Source organism: Falco rusticolus, chromosome 3, assembly GCF_015220075.1.
Source record: "Falco rusticolus isolate bFalRus1 chromosome 3, bFalRus1.pri, whole genome shotgun sequence".
In the NCBI taxonomy this organism is placed as follows: domain Eukaryota; kingdom Metazoa; phylum Chordata; class Aves; order Falconiformes; family Falconidae; genus Falco; species Falco rusticolus.
Genome location: NC_051189.1, coordinates 36,223,698 through 36,240,880, shown reverse-complemented (window position 1 = coordinate 36,240,880; position 17,183 = coordinate 36,223,698). Strand labels below are relative to the sequence as shown.

Below are 17,183 nucleotides of genomic sequence, written 5' to 3'. Positions count from 1 at the left end.
TCAGAGAACCAGCCTGTCCATGAGGTACTTCAAAGCCAACAATAGACACTGAGGCAGTTACATACCTTATCTGAGCAGATGAGCCCATAACAAAGACAAGCCTGTATTACTCATTTACATTTCTCACCCACTGCAGCATTTTGGTGAGCTCGCCTAAACATAAGAAAGGCCCAACACAGGAGTACTAATGGCACACCAACAGATTGCTGGTATGAAGAACTCTTGCACATTGATGCAGCGGTTCACTATTACTGGGTATCTCTCATTTGAAAACACAAAGTTGTGTTGTTTTCTCTGCAGCATCAAACAAGATACATTACCTATTCCTCTACAGTCCAGCATTTACCAGTCACCCATCCAACCACGCAGTGCTTGAATTGCCCTATTCCAGATGGGGTTTGGCTGCTACTTGCCCATACTGCTACAGGGCATGCCCAGCTGGGCAGCACTAACTCCTGCAGTGCTTCCAAACTGATCTGGAGCAATGGCTGTCACTAGCAAAGGGACCTTGAACCGCATTCTGCCGGGGCTGCAAATTGGTCAAACTCAAGACATGGGGCTTGAACATTTCTGCAAACTGCTCTTAAATCTCATTTAAAAGATAAAAGGGAGAATTCTGCAACTGTGCACGCAATGAACCACAGGCAATTCATTAACAAGCCAACTGCACTACTGGCTTATTTTTTTCTAATATAAAGCAGATAATGCACTACCTTTAAGGTATTATGACCACTGAAGTTTCCATTATATTAATAAGTACTCTGAGATTTTATCTGATTGGTATGTCCTCGAATGACTTTTAATGCTGCTTGAGCTGAGTAAATCCTGTTAAGAGACATTTGCTCCTACTCCAAGTCAGACTAGGGCAGTAAATTAAACTGTTAGCCTGGAGAGATACTGCTGTCACACAAAAGCAACAGACAGTCACAGAACACTAATCACTCCAAAACCAGAGGAAAGCAAGGAAAAGGGTCAAGAAAGTTTGTCCAGAGATTTTTCCCTACAAAGAGATAAAGCTTTCAAAGATCTCCAGGTCCTAGAAGAACTTGAGCATACCTCTTTCCATCAGATCAGACTTTGGACACAAGGCATCACGTTCTGCCTCTGGGTGACACTACAGACAATCTGTATTTGCTTTTCTACAGCCTACACAGGTTCAGATCAGAAAAGTACTAATCTCTCCAGATTTCCAAGCAGTAGTCATATATTTGTTCATGATCTAATTGTGTCCCAGTCCATTCTATACAAAGGTAAATTTTCCTATCACCATTATGCTTGGATAAACTGATTTCCAGACTCCTCACGTTTCACAGTGGTGTAAATAGAGCAAGTTAAAACATTTTACTGAAGTATATGAGTAGACAAATTGTAAAGACACATCTAGATGAACATAAAGTCAGGTAGACGTTTTTCCTGATTCTGGTACAGCCAGCATGATGGAAACTACAGGGAGAGGGAAGAAGTGCAGTGGGTTTGAAGGACTGAAATTTGAACAGTGTGTCTTGAAGGAAACTGCTTCAGCTCTAGAAGTTGGGCAGGGGAGAAAAGGGGGGGGGGGGGGATGTGTTTGGCTCTGTGTGGTTTGGGTTTGGTTTTTTATGTTTGGTTTTTTTAAAGAAAGCACACCTTCACTGCTTTTAGTGAGCAGTTGGTCCAAAACTGCACTGCACTGTTTCTACAAGTTGCCTCCTCACAGTATTTGACCAAGAACTGAACATCACTGCTAACTCTAAGAATAAAGCTTTGCACTGCTAAGTTCAGCATCATTCTCTATTGCACAAGCTAACCCATCATACACCCCATTTCACAACTGTAAACATCAAACAAACAACAAAAAAACCCCACCAAACCAAAATCATACATTCATAGCCACTGTAAGTCCTGGACATGTTCCAGTCTAATGGATTAGCCTGGTAAACTTTTCAGGTTTGATGCGTAAGGATTGGTCTAGCTGAAACCCAGCAGGTTACTGTTACATCACATTTGGCACATCATAGCTCATCCATCAGCACAGAAAACACTCTGAATAATTCAGAGCTTAAACAGTTACTAATAATGTAATTCACAATTTTTTTAATTCTGCATTGTCATATAAAAACTGGACCAGGATACTGAAGAGGTGAAAGTCCAAGCACTGACTTGCATACTGCTTGTTCCCAGCTGTCAATCCTCTAGCATGCACATTAGCTAGGAAGCTGTGATATGGCATTATTATTAAGGAGCCATCACACCCCTCAGAAATGCTGCTGCCACCACCTTGCATGAAGGCGAAACAAGACCTCTCTAGTGACACTGCCTTAAAACAGGCAGATTATAAAAGTTTAGTCATTTCACCCGAAACTTGTTTTGTCCTCAACTTATCAGTTCTCCCTCCCTAAGAGCTTAAAAAGTCTTCTCACCTCCTCTTCATGACATGCAGAGGTCTTCCTTTGACTTCGGTATCCCCTCTTGCCATTCCATATTTTCACTTTCTCAAAAGATGCTTCTTGAATAGGCAAGTACTTTTCATTAGGGATGGGAGGGAAGTACATTTCTGTGATTCACCAAAGTAAAGTTTGTTCTCGAGTTGTAAATAAAAAACAGAATCATATTAAAGACCTCGTGTACCAGCATGCTAGAATGGAATTTAAGATGATGGTAAATTTATTCTGGTAAAGCTCTCCCTTTTGCTGTTTACTCAAAAAACACTTCCTCATCTCTACAAGAAACACTCAACAGGTTGCTCTGATGATTCCACTGACATTTAAGTTGCTTGCTTTCTTATATAATCTTCAAAAATCTTCCATGCCAGAAAACATGCTCAGTGACAGGCATGCAAGCCAACTAAAACCTTTCAGCTTCAGAGCACTAATTCCAACAGTTTTCACTTGCTCTCATTTAGAAATATGCAGAAACTAAATCTCTCTGCTCACCACTGCTCTTGTCAACCATAGCATTCATCTGCAATCCACACAGAAAGGTATCAAAGCAGGATGTCCGAAAATACTCTTCAAGGCTAACATAAGTTTCTCAATTAAAGATCCAGAAAGTGTCTGTGATTTATCATAGAATGGTTTGGGTTGGAAGGGACCTTTAAAGGTCGTCTAGTTCCAACCCCCTGCAACGAGCAGGGACAGCTTCAACTACAACACGTTGCCCAGAGCCCCATCCAATCTGACCTTGAATGTTTCCAGGGATGGAGCATCTACCACCCCTCTGGACAGCCTCCTCCAGTACTTCAACACCCTCATCATAAAAGGTGTCTTCCTTGTATCTAAGTCTGAATCTACCCTCTTTTAGTTTAAAACCAATACCCCTCCTTGTCCTACAGCAACAGGCCATACTAAAAAGTCTGTCCTCAACTTTCTTTTTTTTTTTTTTTAAAAACATTGAAATATTGGAAGGCCACAACAAGGTCTCCCCAGAGCCTTCCCTTCTCCACACTGAACCACCCCAACTCTCTCAGTCTTTCCTCAAAGCAGAGGTGTTCCAGCCCTCTGATCATATTTGTGGCCCTCCTCCTAACCCGCTCCAACAGGTCCAGGTCTTTCCTCTGATGAGGACTCCAGAGCTGAACGCAGCACTCCAGGTGGGGTCTCACCAGAGTGGAGTAGAGGGGCAGAATCACCTCCCTCAACCCGCCGGCCAGGATTCTTTTGATGTGACCCTGGAGATGGGTGGCTTTCTGGGCTGTGGGTGCACATTGCCGGGTGCCGGCTCACACCCTGCTTTTCATCCACCAGTACCCCAAGTCCTTCTCGGGGCTGCTCTTAACCCGTTCATCTCCCAGCCTGTACTGATACTAGGGGTTGCCCGACCCAGAACAATTTGCAGGAACAAATTATACACTTAACAATGCAAACAACTTACAGCTCAGAAGCTGATATTAAGCAATGCACCCAGAGAGATGCATTAAGCAAAAAGGTCACCCCTGCTGTTCCAGTCATGCTCTCAAAGCACCAACTGCCTTTCCTGCGGGACTGCTGGACTGTTAAAACCAAGTCTTCAGAACCACGACTCATGGAGAAACATACTGAACAAGTACCCCCATACACACTCCAGCAAAGCCATGAAACTCTTGCTTCTTTACAGAATCACCCTGTACTACCTAACCAACCTAACCAGAGGGCAGTTTGTGCGGCACTGCACATGGTGGCAGGGCCTTGCAACATATGCGGCATCTCTAGCAGCTGTTACCTGCCTTGTGAACTTCTGGGGTTTTCCTCCCTTGATGGGAAACACCACTAAACAAGTTTATATCGAACAGCAGCACTGGTTGCTGGAACTAAGTAATAAAGGATGCATTTGCAGTGGACACACTTCTCTGAACAAATTAACCGTTGGAAACAATGCAGTCCAAAACTGAATTCTGCCCCTATTATTACATAATCAGAGATGCCTTCAGAAAAACACAGTTGACTGAGTATTTAGATATTCACATGAAGAGCAGGAAAGCAGGACTTGTTTGTGTCTAGAAATCAAGATCTTATTCAAAAAAAGACATGCAGCCACTGCATTTTACTTTTCCAAGGAAGTTTACTACTACATCCTGAGTATTCACACTCGTTCTGCTAGACTGAGTAAAGTGCTAAACATGTTTTAGCAAGGCACCAAACCCAGAAAGGACCATTATTTAGACTGAGCTGCAGCCCTGGCAGAGCATCAAGATCAGTAGACAAAACTCAAGGAGCGGTTCACAAGATAGACAGGTCTCACCACTGTACCTCAGCATTTGCTAGACGTGCATTAAGAAATGCAAATGTACTTCAGAAAAGACTAGTATTTAACACTGATTCCTAAAAACAGTTATTTGAATGGTAGCAGGGACTGTTTATTCCTTCCTCAGTCTTCAGATGAGGAGGTTTAACATGGGTGTCCTGAAGACACCTTCACTGCAGTTAAGTATTGCCTTATTGGAGAAAACAGCAGTAAAGCTTTAAAGTCTTCCCCTCCTTCCAAATTACTGCACTTAAATCATACAACAGCAGTAGCCAGCTAGAAGCCACACTAGAGTTTTCAGCAGTTAAGCTACATAAACTAAAGGCCAACTTCTATGGAGCACTGGATCCCCACACACACATCCTTAACTTGGGTTTGGGGTGTGCGTCCCCAGCCCAAGCTTTGGGCCGAGGTCCCCACACACCCTGGAGCAGGAGCTGGTGGGAAAGATAGAATGCAGGGGTCCAAACATGGCCCAGGACCTGGGAGACGTACAACGCCAGATCCATGCTGTGCTCAGTAAGATCCGGGATGAGCAACTGCTTGGCAGGCAGCAGCACAACCCCAGCTTGCCATTTCAGACTCATCACCCACCCTTCTTCAGATGTCCAGACAAATTATCTCTGCAGTAACATCTGCTCCCTGTTCCTTCAAGTGCCTCTGGAGGTAGTGACAGACCACATGCCAACACTCTGCATACGGCAGGTGGACACATCCAGGATGCATCCCTTGCTCAAGGATCCGTACATTACCTACTCCGGGCACTATAGCTGCGCAGCACCTGAAGAGTCTGCTCAGGCAGCGGACACAAAGGCTGTCACAGTCCAGAATACAAGAAGGTAAAACAAATACCTGCTAGGCAAGCACCGGAGCAGTCCTGGGAGAAGAGAAAGACTCACTGCAGGTCTATCCTTTTACTCAAGATCAAGTGTCCTCTCGAAAAAAGGGTTTGGAGCCCAGCGTTGCAAGCAGCTTGTCAAGGAGATGAAACACACAGCATGAACGGTGCCTTTAAGAGCTCATGGCTCCAAGCAAAGCACATTGCAGTAAAATGGCCTGTTTTCCTTCTGCCAAGACAGTGACATCTGGCAAAAGGAAAGTCAATATTTAAATAAGGCTCCTTCCCCACCCAGTGCACTAGGCTGGTACTACTCCTGATGCTCCTCATCCCTGAGCACACATCAGCTGCTCAGCAAGCCTCTTTAGAGGCTGCCTAGCACAGATTCGAGTGGTTTTATGGAAACAGCATGCAGTAGCACGTGATCCACTCATGCAGACTGAAGCCTGTCTATGTTCAGGCATAAAACTAAGCTTCGCAAACAGTAATCAAAGCCCACAGAAGAGTCAGCAGTCTAGTTAAAAACAGCAATTGATTTGGGGGCTTCTGCTCTGCCTTCAGCCTGCTTCTCGAAACTCCTCAGATGCAGGCAAAACACTTTTGAACTGTGCTGAAGGGATTTGTCTTCTACAGACCAATACAGTGACTAGAGACCAAGATGCACTTCAGCAAGTGCAAGCTGTGCCCATTTCATACCCCTGACCCTTCTTTTTGGTTGGTCCTACCTACAGGACAGCTTCTTTAAAGATGCTTATAGGAAAGTCCTTGTACAGCTCCATTCTCGGAAGCCTGTGTGAGGAAAAGCAGGCGACATATCAGGACCCTAAACTACTCGGCAGAGACTACAGGGGACCAGAAGATGCAAGTTTATAGAAATGGCCTTCTTCAAACGCAGCCCTTCCCACCAGCGTCTGCAGATGTCCACTATTATATGAGTATTCCCAGGGACTGGATTGCTGTAGAGCACTGCAACGATCATCAGACACTGATAACTCCTTTCTTTTAAATTCTGCTATCCTAATCAAGTTAATCAACTTTCTAATGCCATGATGTGATATATGTTTAGGCAGAGAACAGCCAAAGAGAGAGGAATGATAGGATTGCTTTTTGCTTATCTTGGGACTCCTGCTAGCAGTTTAATTAAAGTACTTTTTTCTAAAGTAAACAAAGCAAAACAGGCATGAGCAACACCCCCAGGGTGCACAGCTGAAACAGTTTTACCATGCTAAAGAGCAGCTAAGCAGCATTACTCACAAAGCTTCTTTTTCACCTTTTTTTACTTTTTTTCTCATGAACCGAGATCACTGCCAAGCATGGGCTCTGATCCTAGCAAAGCACAGGGGACACACCTGACTAAAACCAATTACTCCAGCCCAGGCTGCCTCCCTTGGCACATCTTTTCATCTATATCCTGGGCTCAGTGGGCTCATGAAACTCCGTTCCCCTCTAACTGCTAGAGAAAGGAAAGCAAAACAGGAAAAAAAAAATGCTGCTCTGCCTCTGCTAGCCTCTCCCACCACTCCCAACAAGCTACAGATGCTGACCAGACTCTTTGTTATCCCACAATACCATATTGCCAATCACTAGTAAGAGGCCTTAAGCTTTGAACCAAGTTTACAAGGCCTCAGGACCAGAGGTTTGTCAGGTTTACTCTGTCTGAACTATTCTTGACTTGCCTGCAGCTTTGTTTTACTTGGTGTACCTCAGAAAGTAGAACATGGGATGTGACAAAGGAGTGGTATAAGTAACAGGGCACAGGGTCAACACTGGTGACCTTACAGCTATAAGAAAGTAATCAATTAGCAATGGAGATCTGCAGCTGAACAAAACTATTTTAGAGGTAACAAAGACAGCAAAGAAATAACATCTAACATTACATTTAAAGGCACTTTCTATAGTAGATCTGGACACAACATGGAGCTTACAGGACAATAAAAGAAAGAGCAAATGTGTAAAAAGCAAATGTGAAAGAGGTACCCCAGTGGATCATACAGTGAGGAAGAAGCAGCCATAAACATCCTGTTCTTCCCAGCAAAGTAGTGATAACACTGACAACTTGCTATAATACACCAAAATGTTGCTAGCAGCCTCAGTGGCCATGAGAATAACACCAGGAAAAGGTGTAAAAACTAAGTGCATACAACATTACCTTTATTATTACCAAGACTTCATCTGCATAGTCTTTATCCATAGCAAGAGCTAAACTAATAATCATTCTTGAATTAGATTGCTAAAATTCCAGTTACACAAACAATAAATTACTGGCTTTATATATATACACACACACACAAAGCATGCTTCCTCTCTGCCTATGAAGTTTTTAAGCATAGCACACACTTTTGTGCTGCTGGTAGGCTACAAGCAGGAGGGGGGCAGTTCAGAAGCCTATCACTCTAATCCATGTGTGGCACAGCATGTTCCTACAGACCTCAGCTCTGCAGAAACTGAGTGTCCCAGGGTCAGCTAAGGCAGGGTACACATTTGCTGCAGCACTCCACTGTCAGTGAGAATCCAGGACATTTATTGCTCTGCTCTCACACTCTGCAATAGAGAAGTCTGCTTGTGAAATGGGAAAGCTGCCTCTTTCAGTGACAGCATTCACACCACAATAGTAGCGCTGGTTTCTTGCTAGATAGCTTCAATCTACCCCCTTTCTGTTCGGAAGCAAGTAACAGCACAATAAGCATTTTTCCACACACCACCATTCACTGGCAGCCAGTGTCCCCTCCACTGCACCGTTCCCCTGCCAGGACAATGGCTGCAGACTCATGCAGACAACTGCCACCACTTGTAGTTGCAATAGCAGAAAAATCTGTCTACACCTCTGCAAGAGAGAAGTGTTTTCACAGCAGGCACCAGCATTCAGCAGTATTCAGTTACCCTAGCTCGTGGTACCACTCCCAAACTGCCAAAGTCAACACACTGCTGCATGTTCTTTCACCTCCCTTCACCACAGGCTGAGGAGGAAGACGAGCAAGAGGAAATAGCAGAAGTGACACTGAACCTTCAGGAGAGATCCAGATTACAAAGTTATGTGCAGCTGGTCTGTTACTGCAGCCCTTTTCAAAAGAGAAGGCTTGTGGTTGAAAGCCTGCCCTCCAATACAAAGTTTTTGAGTGAAGGCTCCTAATCTTTCTGGCTAATACACACTCAGATACAAGGGACTTTGAAGATGCTTGTTACCTTTAACAGCAGAGAAAGCTGTCCCTCTGGAGTCTTAAATTGAAGCTGACACAGAGTGACAGTTTTGGCTGAACAAGAGCATTTCAATTTAGTGCTTAATCTCACTTAATGCTTGCTTTCCCTTTCAGGCACCCTTTGTTTGATATTTTTCTGCTTATTCACTGCAGGATATTAAAAGGACAAGGGTAAACACCTCCCTTCCTCCATCCAGCAAATCTCAAAACAGAAGTGCCCATATTGCAAAGACTTCAGTGTGGTCATCATCATCCTACCTGGAGGTGAGCTTCTCTTAAAAACATGAAAATCCCCATACACATCAGATATCTGCTACACAGGGTTCAGCAACCTACACCGTTGTTCTTTTCTATTAAACTAAAGATGAAGTTTTTTGGGTTTGTTTTTTTTTTTTTTTCCTTTTGAAAGCTGGTCAAGCAAACATTGGCTTTCAAGAAGACTCCCTGTACTGGATCTGCTGCCATGGAAACATCACTTTAAGAGATACAGCTGATATCCTCCCTTACCTGCAGTAATGTCCAGCACCCTCAGAAATCAGCAATCCACAAACTGCTCCCTGATTTTATGTCGCAAATTAGTCTCCTGACTTAACACAAGACTTCTTGGTGCTGGCTGAGGGGTTCTCTCCCCATGAAAATTGTCCAGACCCCTTCCTATTAAAGGAGCAAATTGTTGTGACTGAAGAGGACAAAGCCTACCCAACACCCCAGTCTTTACAGCACTCAAGGCAGCCAAAGTAGCTTTTGGGGTGCCCTCACCCAGCATGGTCAGCATGTGACACAAAGCATCAGAAGCCCCTACATGTGTTTCCCCATCACCCCGCTCCTCCCAGGACTACGCTAAATCTGGCTCATGAAGCAGAGGCTGTTAGTCAAGGGGTACTGTATTTAGCAACTGTAGAAGCCAAGAAAAAAAGAAATGCATGTACAAGATAGACAGGAGCAAGATGATGAATAGAAATAAAATTCCCAAGGCAGACTAGTGCAGTACGTGGTTACTGCCAGCCCCTCCAGATGGAAAGGGCTGTGCTCAGAAGTCTCCAGGCACAGCTGAAAGCAGTTCAATAGCACTCATACCCAGGCCAGCTTCAGGAGAGGTGTTAACAGATGGCAGCCAACTTCAGCCATAAAAATCAGCTGTTCCCACTTCACCCACAAAGCACCCAGATCAAGCAGAGCAAGGCACTTGCCCAGGCTGCACCAGCACAGTTCTTAAACCAGAGCCAAGGCACAGCGCTTTGTTTTAAGCCAGCAAGGTCAGACCCAGCCTCCAAGGTCTCCCATTGCTTAGATGGTTGTTTGCAGTGGGTGAAAGGGGAACATAGGGGCTGTTCCACAGGGCTTCAAAGTGTGGGAAACCGGAACAAGCAGGACTTGCATCAATTTCATGTCACTGGGATTTTAAAAGCCCTGAGCAGTTACAGCTTGGCCTCATCAGAGGATCAAAGGAAGCAGATCCTTAGCTAAGCCTTCCCTACCCCAAAAGGCCTGAAAGCAGCCTTTACTCTAGCTGGGTGAAGGATTGTCTTGTCTGCATGTGACAGCACCGGTTATAGGGAACCGGGACAGAAGATCCACACATGCCACAAGCAACAGATTCTTTCCACTGCTGGAAAGCTGGGCAGGCTCCCTCCTCCACCTCTTCCTGAAGTGTGTTTGCAAGCATGAATGAAGAGTTTAAGCTATCTTTCAATGCCCAAGCACTGGAGAGGGCAGGAACAGCTGACACTGCTCTAGCCTCCAGCTGCCCACCCCACGCCATTCCAGTACCTCATTCACGCACCAGCTGATGGGGGAGGATAGCAATGCCAGTAACACCACCCTATCAAGCCAGGGCCCTCAGCCTGAGTTAGAACAAGACTCTCCCGCCCACACCCCCAGAATTTTACATGCAAGAGAGGGGAAGACTTGCTGCTGATCAAGGGACTTCTGATGTAACTGTTCTGTTTTTTTCCTCTTTCAAGTCACTGCTACAGACACTCAGTTCAGTGAAATTCTTTGCAGGTCCGACAACAGCTGTCCACTTGTATTTACTTACAAGTGCTTGATTTCACAATTGTACATTAAGGAAAAAACAATTCTTATCTACAGTACTGCAAGTACCTAGTGATAAAGAAAACAAAGCTGTAGAAAAAGGTGCAGCTTCACCCATCAGAACAATGGGGGAAATCTTGTCCTACTGCCTGCAACAAGTAATTTCTACACAACGGGAGCATTAAAGTTCATTCTGTCAGCAGAAATGCAAGTCAAGGCTCTAGGAAAAGAAATGCTTACATACTCTCTCAAACAATCATGTGTAGTGTTTTGGGACTCTTAAGTCCCACAAAGCCAGAAGATTTTGAAAGACACTGGATTACATAAGCGAAGAGCTGCTGAAGCTTAAGAGGAACCCCCTAAGCACAATGTCAGAAATGCAGTATGACTAGATAACTGTTTGTGCTATGCTGCATGTCTTCATGGGACTGCTCAGTGGCACCATCTCCCTATTCAGAACACATCAGCACACTGCTTCTACTGTTGGGGCAGCTTCATCCTTATTTCTCCAGTGAGTGACGAACTGTACCAGTGCTAACAGTAATAGTGGCGGCAAGCCAGAGAGAAACTCTTTTTGCAAGCAAAACCAGGTATACCACAGGTATACTAGTGGGGGTGTGTTAGTTTGGTTTTCTTTTTTTTTTTTTTGGGGGGGGGGGGGGGTGTGTGGATGGCGCAGCAGGGGTGGGAAGCCAGAATCTTTGTGAAAACAGAAAACACACCTGCAGTTATTTGTCCATTCTGCAACTGAGTCCACACAGTGGAAGACCAGATTTACATCTCTTTGCTGAAAACAAAGACACTTCAAATGAAAAATTGCTCAGCGGTTCTGATGCTGATGATAGTAGGCTAGTAACAACTATTTAAGGAATGCTGCTGTACCTGACCACTCACGAGAGAGTGAAGACTTAAACACATTATACACCTATAGCATTAGCCTTGTCTAGTTTGGCTGCAGTCTTAACTATAATCTAGATTTTCTTCCCACCTCCTAACTTTAGCTATCTGAGAAAGCTGTCATCATAACAATGGAAAGTAAAACCTCTGACTCACACTTTTAAACAAATTAATTTCTGGTTAGAGGCAGCAATCCAGGATGTTTAAGCCAGCCCCAGAGACAGGACCTGGCAGCTTGGATTTTAGCCATGTACATGGCTTTGGTATGTAATACCATCTCATCAAGCACAATTTCCAATACAAGTACTACAGGGAAATGGGTTAAATAGCAGGGTATTAGAAGCCATTAGTTGAACAGGCACAAGTGTGTTGGCTATTCTAGATTTTCCTGCTGTACCCACAGGTCTCCACCTCATCCAAAAAGGCAATAGAGGAAGAAGGTGTTGCACCATGTTTGCTCCATAACAGTCACTTACGTCACACTACATACACTATTCTGATACACAGCCTGAGGTGTGGTTCCCTCTTAATACAAAGCAGTATTTATATAAAAATTAGTTTAACAGCAAAACAAGCCTCTAGAAAGTGTCAGCATTGTCACTAAAGCTTTTCAAAAGATCACAGTATTTTACTTTCCTTTTCCAATAGAAGCTGTTCAAAACCGAGCCTGCAGTTGCAGTAACAGTGTTTGCCTTTTAATAGGCTCAAATACAAAGAACAAACTTCAAGAAAAACACTGAAATCTGTTAACGCTCCTGCAATTGGAATTAAAATACAGATCAAACCGACAGCTGTGCTGTTTTCTGGCTGAACGGTTCTGTTTGTCAGTCCCTAAGAATAGGGTTTGGGGATTTGGTTTGGTTGGCTTTTTCTGTTGCTGGTTTGGGGTGTGTTGTTTTTTTTTTTTTTTTAATTTATATATATTGACGGTAGACGCAGGACTTCAGAATGGTTGAAGGAATCACCCTGAGGAGGTTCAGCCCCTCACCAGATTATCTTTTGCTCTGGCAAAGATAACTTGCCCTTTTTTCTTATATAGAGAAACACAGAAGTAATTGATAATTGTACAAGTGTACTACAGCTGCCTCCAAGCACTTAAAACAAAAGCATGGACAGCTCGAGGCTGCTGCCTGAAGCAGCTCAGCTGGCAGAGCAGAAAGCTGGACCACACAGAGTCAGGGGTTCCAGCACCTTGTACGCCTCCAACACCACTGCCGCTGCGAGTGAACACCTCCTACCACCCCAAGCATGCTCAGTGGGAAAATGCTGAACGCAATCAGTCCAAGGGTGCGGATGCCTAGCCGGGCCGAGCAGCCCTACCAGCTTACTCGAACAAAGTAGCTCGTTGACCCCAGCCAGCCTTGCTTCATCCGGTGGAAAGCAGCCGGTGTCTAGTTCAGTACTACACCCCTACAAAAGACTCCCGGTGGATACACAGATCGGTAGGACATACGTCACACACTTTTGTGGGAGAAGCTTTTACAGCCAGAGATCCTGCTTGGCCCACATTCAGGTCAGCCCTCATCAAGGCACCAACTACTCTCTCAGGCTGCAGCCCCAAGGTCAGGGTTTTAAATAAACCATGAAGTTTAGGAGCGTGCTGCCACCGCGGGGGCCAGGGCAGCAGCCTCCCCCAGCACGAGGGCGCCAGCCCAGCACCGTCGCCTGCCGCGCCGGCGGGGCCACACAGGCGGCCGCCCGCCCGAGGTGCCACCCCGGCCACGCTCGGCAGCTGGAGGGTGGGGGGGCGGGGGGGCCGCCGAAACGGCCACGCCAGCTGCTGAGCAGCCCTGACACGCAGGGAATTCGGAGGGAGCAAACCCTACCAACAGTGCTGGTTAATCAAAAGTCGCACGCTCGTAAAACGAAAGCGGTCCGCCCTTACTCCAGAGGGAAAACAGAAAGTTTATTCTCCTCCACAACGCCGGTGGAAGAGTCGGGGTTTACTGCCCGCGCCCGCGGCCCGGCGGCACCGCCGGCGGAGGCGGGGTGGCCGCAGCCGCCCCGTGCTCCGCCGCCCGCCCGGCACGAAGCTAGCACCCGCCCCCGGTTCCGCATTTCCCGAGCCGACGGCGTGACTGCAGGCGCAGCCCCGCCACAGGCCGGGGACCCTCTCCGGCACCGACCCCGGGCTCCAGCGCAGCTCCCTCAGCCGGGCGCGCTCGGCTCCTGCGGGGGACCCAAGCCCGCCACGGGAGTTACCCCGGGGGTGCCTTCAGCCCCTCGCCCAGCCCCGGGGCGCGGAGGGCTACACGGGCCGCGCCGGGCCCGCCGCCGGGGCTGGGCAGGGCAAGGCGGGGCAGGTCCGGGCCGAGCGTGCCCCTGGCAGAAGGGCTGCGAGAGGAGCCCCCGTCCCCCCCCCGCCGCACGGCAGCGCCAGGCACCGCCACCCGCCGCGCAGAGCCGCCGGAGGCGCGGCGGCAGCCCCCCGCCACTCTACCTTGGTCCCTCGGGGGCTCCATGGCGGCCCCGGCGCCGGCCCCAGCTCGCCTCAGCCCGGCTCGGCAGCCGCCGCCTCCCGCCGCTGGTTGGCAGCGGAGGCGCCGCCCGTGCTCGCGGGGGCGGGGCGCGCCTCTGACTGACGTGCGGCGGCCCCGCCCCGCCCAGGTGAGGGCGGCCGGGCAGCGCCGGGGGCTCAGCCCCGCAGCCGGGGCGGGGCGGGGCGGGGCGGGGCCAGCCCCCACCCGGGCCCGCAGCCGCTGCCGCCTGGCCCGGCGAGCCTGTAGTGTATCGGGTCCTCGCATTAGGCGCCCGCAGCGCTTTCAGTCCGGTACCGGGCGCCCTAAACCTGGGCTTCGGGGCCCGCCCCAGCGCAGCCAGCGTCTCTGCGGCCGCAGGGCTCCCCCTCGGTCACGCCGCTGCAGCTTTCACTGCGGGGCGGCGCCTGGCGCTCGGCAGCGTTGCTGCCCCTCGCTGCAACCAGCGCGACGCTGCCGTTTGCGTTTGCTGGCCCGGCTCTGCAGGGGCTGAGGAGCGACCCGAACAACCTGCTGCCGTAACGCGCTCGGGGAGGCTGCGCCCCGGAGACACCAGCCGTGCCGCCGTGCGGGCCGCGCTGCCGGCCCCGCTCCCTCCGCCGTGCGGGGCGCTGGCTGGCGGGGCGTGCGCACCCTCACCGGTGGCGCGGCGCTACGGGAAATAACCCCTGCGGGACTCCCGAGCACCTACACCGTGCAAGCCGACGCGTGGTGGCCGGGTTAAACAGACTTGTAACAGCTGAAGAGAAACCCAGCAACTGTCCTAGCTGCAATCTGAGCTCTTTCTACTAAAATAACATTAAGTGCAGAAAAGTTTGCATTACATAGTTTGCCCAGCAAGTTTGCTTTACAAGACTACCGAGAATACTAAGCTACCAAATAGATCTTTTTACTCCACCTTTTCAAATCCCCGGCCTTGACGTCTATGGATTTGATTGTTCCAACAGATCAATGTTTGCACAGAACAAGTGGCAAGGCCTCCGCGGCATGGGGCTGTGTGAATGGCTAAATTGTCACCAGCGGCCAGCATGCGCGGTCACATGCCAGAGCAGAGCACAATAGAGAGCCAGGAGGTGCCAACTCAGGATGTCCTTGCTTTGGATAACAAACAGCAGCAGCAAATCCAGGTATTTTTCAATCGACAAGGCAGCTGCGGAACATGAGATTTGGTAGGGAAAAGAACGCTTGCTTATATTCTAGGATCTGCACAGCTGCAGCAGGAGGTTGTGTTGATGGTGCCATAAAAATAACAAGTAGACCAAAATATATCCCTACATGTTTATAACTTGTTTCATCTTGTAGCACAGAAATTAATTTGCTTATACATACGATTCTCACCACAAGCTCATCCCACACATCTGTTTTATGACTTTCAAAAAATAAACTCAAATGGATATTTGAGATGGTACATTTACCTTTTTATTTTTAAAGAAAATAATAGATTTTTTCCCACACTACTCCAGCTGAAGTCCCAAGGTTCCCCACTGAGAAGCTGATATGTGATACATGATTTGTAATCACAGTGGAAGAATATCAGCAGCATTAAAATTTGCCCTCCTTTGCAGCTACTTCACACTAGCAGCAGCAGCCCTGGCAGTGCTGAAATGCCTGTCAGGAACCAACCTGTGGAGCTGTGAAACTGCTAGCATCACACTGCTTCTTTTAGGGGCAGGGATATTTCACCAGCACATCCCAAACAGCAAGAGCTAGTGATCAGGTATTACCCAGAGAGCTGATTTAGTGCCCTCTGCCAGTGACACTCCCACCATCCCATCTGAGTCTGAGTGGACCACTGCTGGCTCACCACCTGCCTGGCTGAGGCATGCCCTGTTCGATGCAAGTGTAACCTTAACATAAGCGGTCTTGCACCGTGTTTTGCTGAACACAGTCTCTTAAGTTTAGAAATCCCCCCTTCCCAGTCCCCTTAGGCATTCTGCAGTGCACGTTCCCTAACAACTGTGGCCCACACAAAGTTGCAATGGGGCTACCTGTGGGACTGGATCCCAACCAGGTTCCCAACTGTACTGTCCAGAAGAGAGACACTCAAAACCCACCATCTCCAAATATAATGATGAATTCCCTTTTTACACATAGCCCTGACTAGTGAGGAGAAGGAATCATTGTAAATAAGCATCTGTTACTCAAACCGATGCCTATTAAAAGTAGTACAAATATTGCCTATGAGCTCCAGTTATGATAATAGGATACAAAGACATGAACTGAGAAGAAAAGACTGAGTCTGCCCTGAAGGTCTTGTAGTCTTTACTACAAAGGACAAAATTGAAGGACAATGGGACTAGGGGTGTACTGAACTACTGAGCTTTGTGCCTGTGATTTGTTGTTTCCTCCAGTCAGTTATCAAAAAAACAGCCAAACACATACCTGTGTAGAAGGCAAGCCTATTTGTACTTGGACTGCCCACCTAAATACAGGACTTCAAAATACTTTGTCCTAAGTGAGACTGGGCCTGTCCTGTACAAGGGACGTGTATTATGTGTGAATAGACATAGAGCAGCAAATGCAGAAGCAGCTCACATTATAGCTGTACGTCACATTTCATTTCACACTCACAACATACGAGCATTGCCAGTGCTCTGCCGTACAGATAGGTTAGGTCTCCTGCTGTGGAGTCAGAGCCCAGTTTTTCGGTATGTTCCCCCTAGATCAGCTGTTTATTGAAAATAACAGGCAAGGCATTCCAAAGTGAATTAAGGCCAAGGTTTCAAAGAATTAATACTGCCAAATTCATTGAAGAATCCAGATTTAAGAGAACTAATTAGTTTTCAAAGAACCTTGGCGACCTTTAGCTTTCCTGCCATAGTTACAAATGCAATTCCCTCTGAACAGATACCTTCCTATGGACAGAGAGCTGAACCAGATGAGGATGTTACACTGGTTCAGGATAGTTGTTATGCTCATCTAATGGCATACACAAACAAGGCTGTACAGCTATAAGGGTGCTGGGTGGGCTGCGTCTACTGAGAGAGCTATGTCCCAAAACATTTTAGACCTGAATCACGGAGATCACATAATCTAAGCACT

General features: G+C 47.4%; 1 protein-coding gene across 2 annotated transcripts in view; it reads right to left on the bottom strand.

Annotated features, from left to right (window-relative positions):
* Nucleotides 1-14,227, bottom strand: part of TPD52 (tumor protein D52) — a 127,848-nt gene extending 113,621 nt beyond the window's left edge. For both annotated transcript variants that reach the window (XM_037382208.1, XM_037382209.1), the window contains exon 1: nt 14,105-14,227. In XM_037382208.1, the coding sequence (XP_037238105.1) occupies nt 14,105-14,126 (22 nt within the window). In that variant the 5' untranslated portion in view covers nt 14,127-14,227. The remainder of the gene's footprint in view (nt 1-14,104) is intronic.
* Between the last annotated feature and the right edge of the window lie 2,956 nt (nt 14,228-17,183).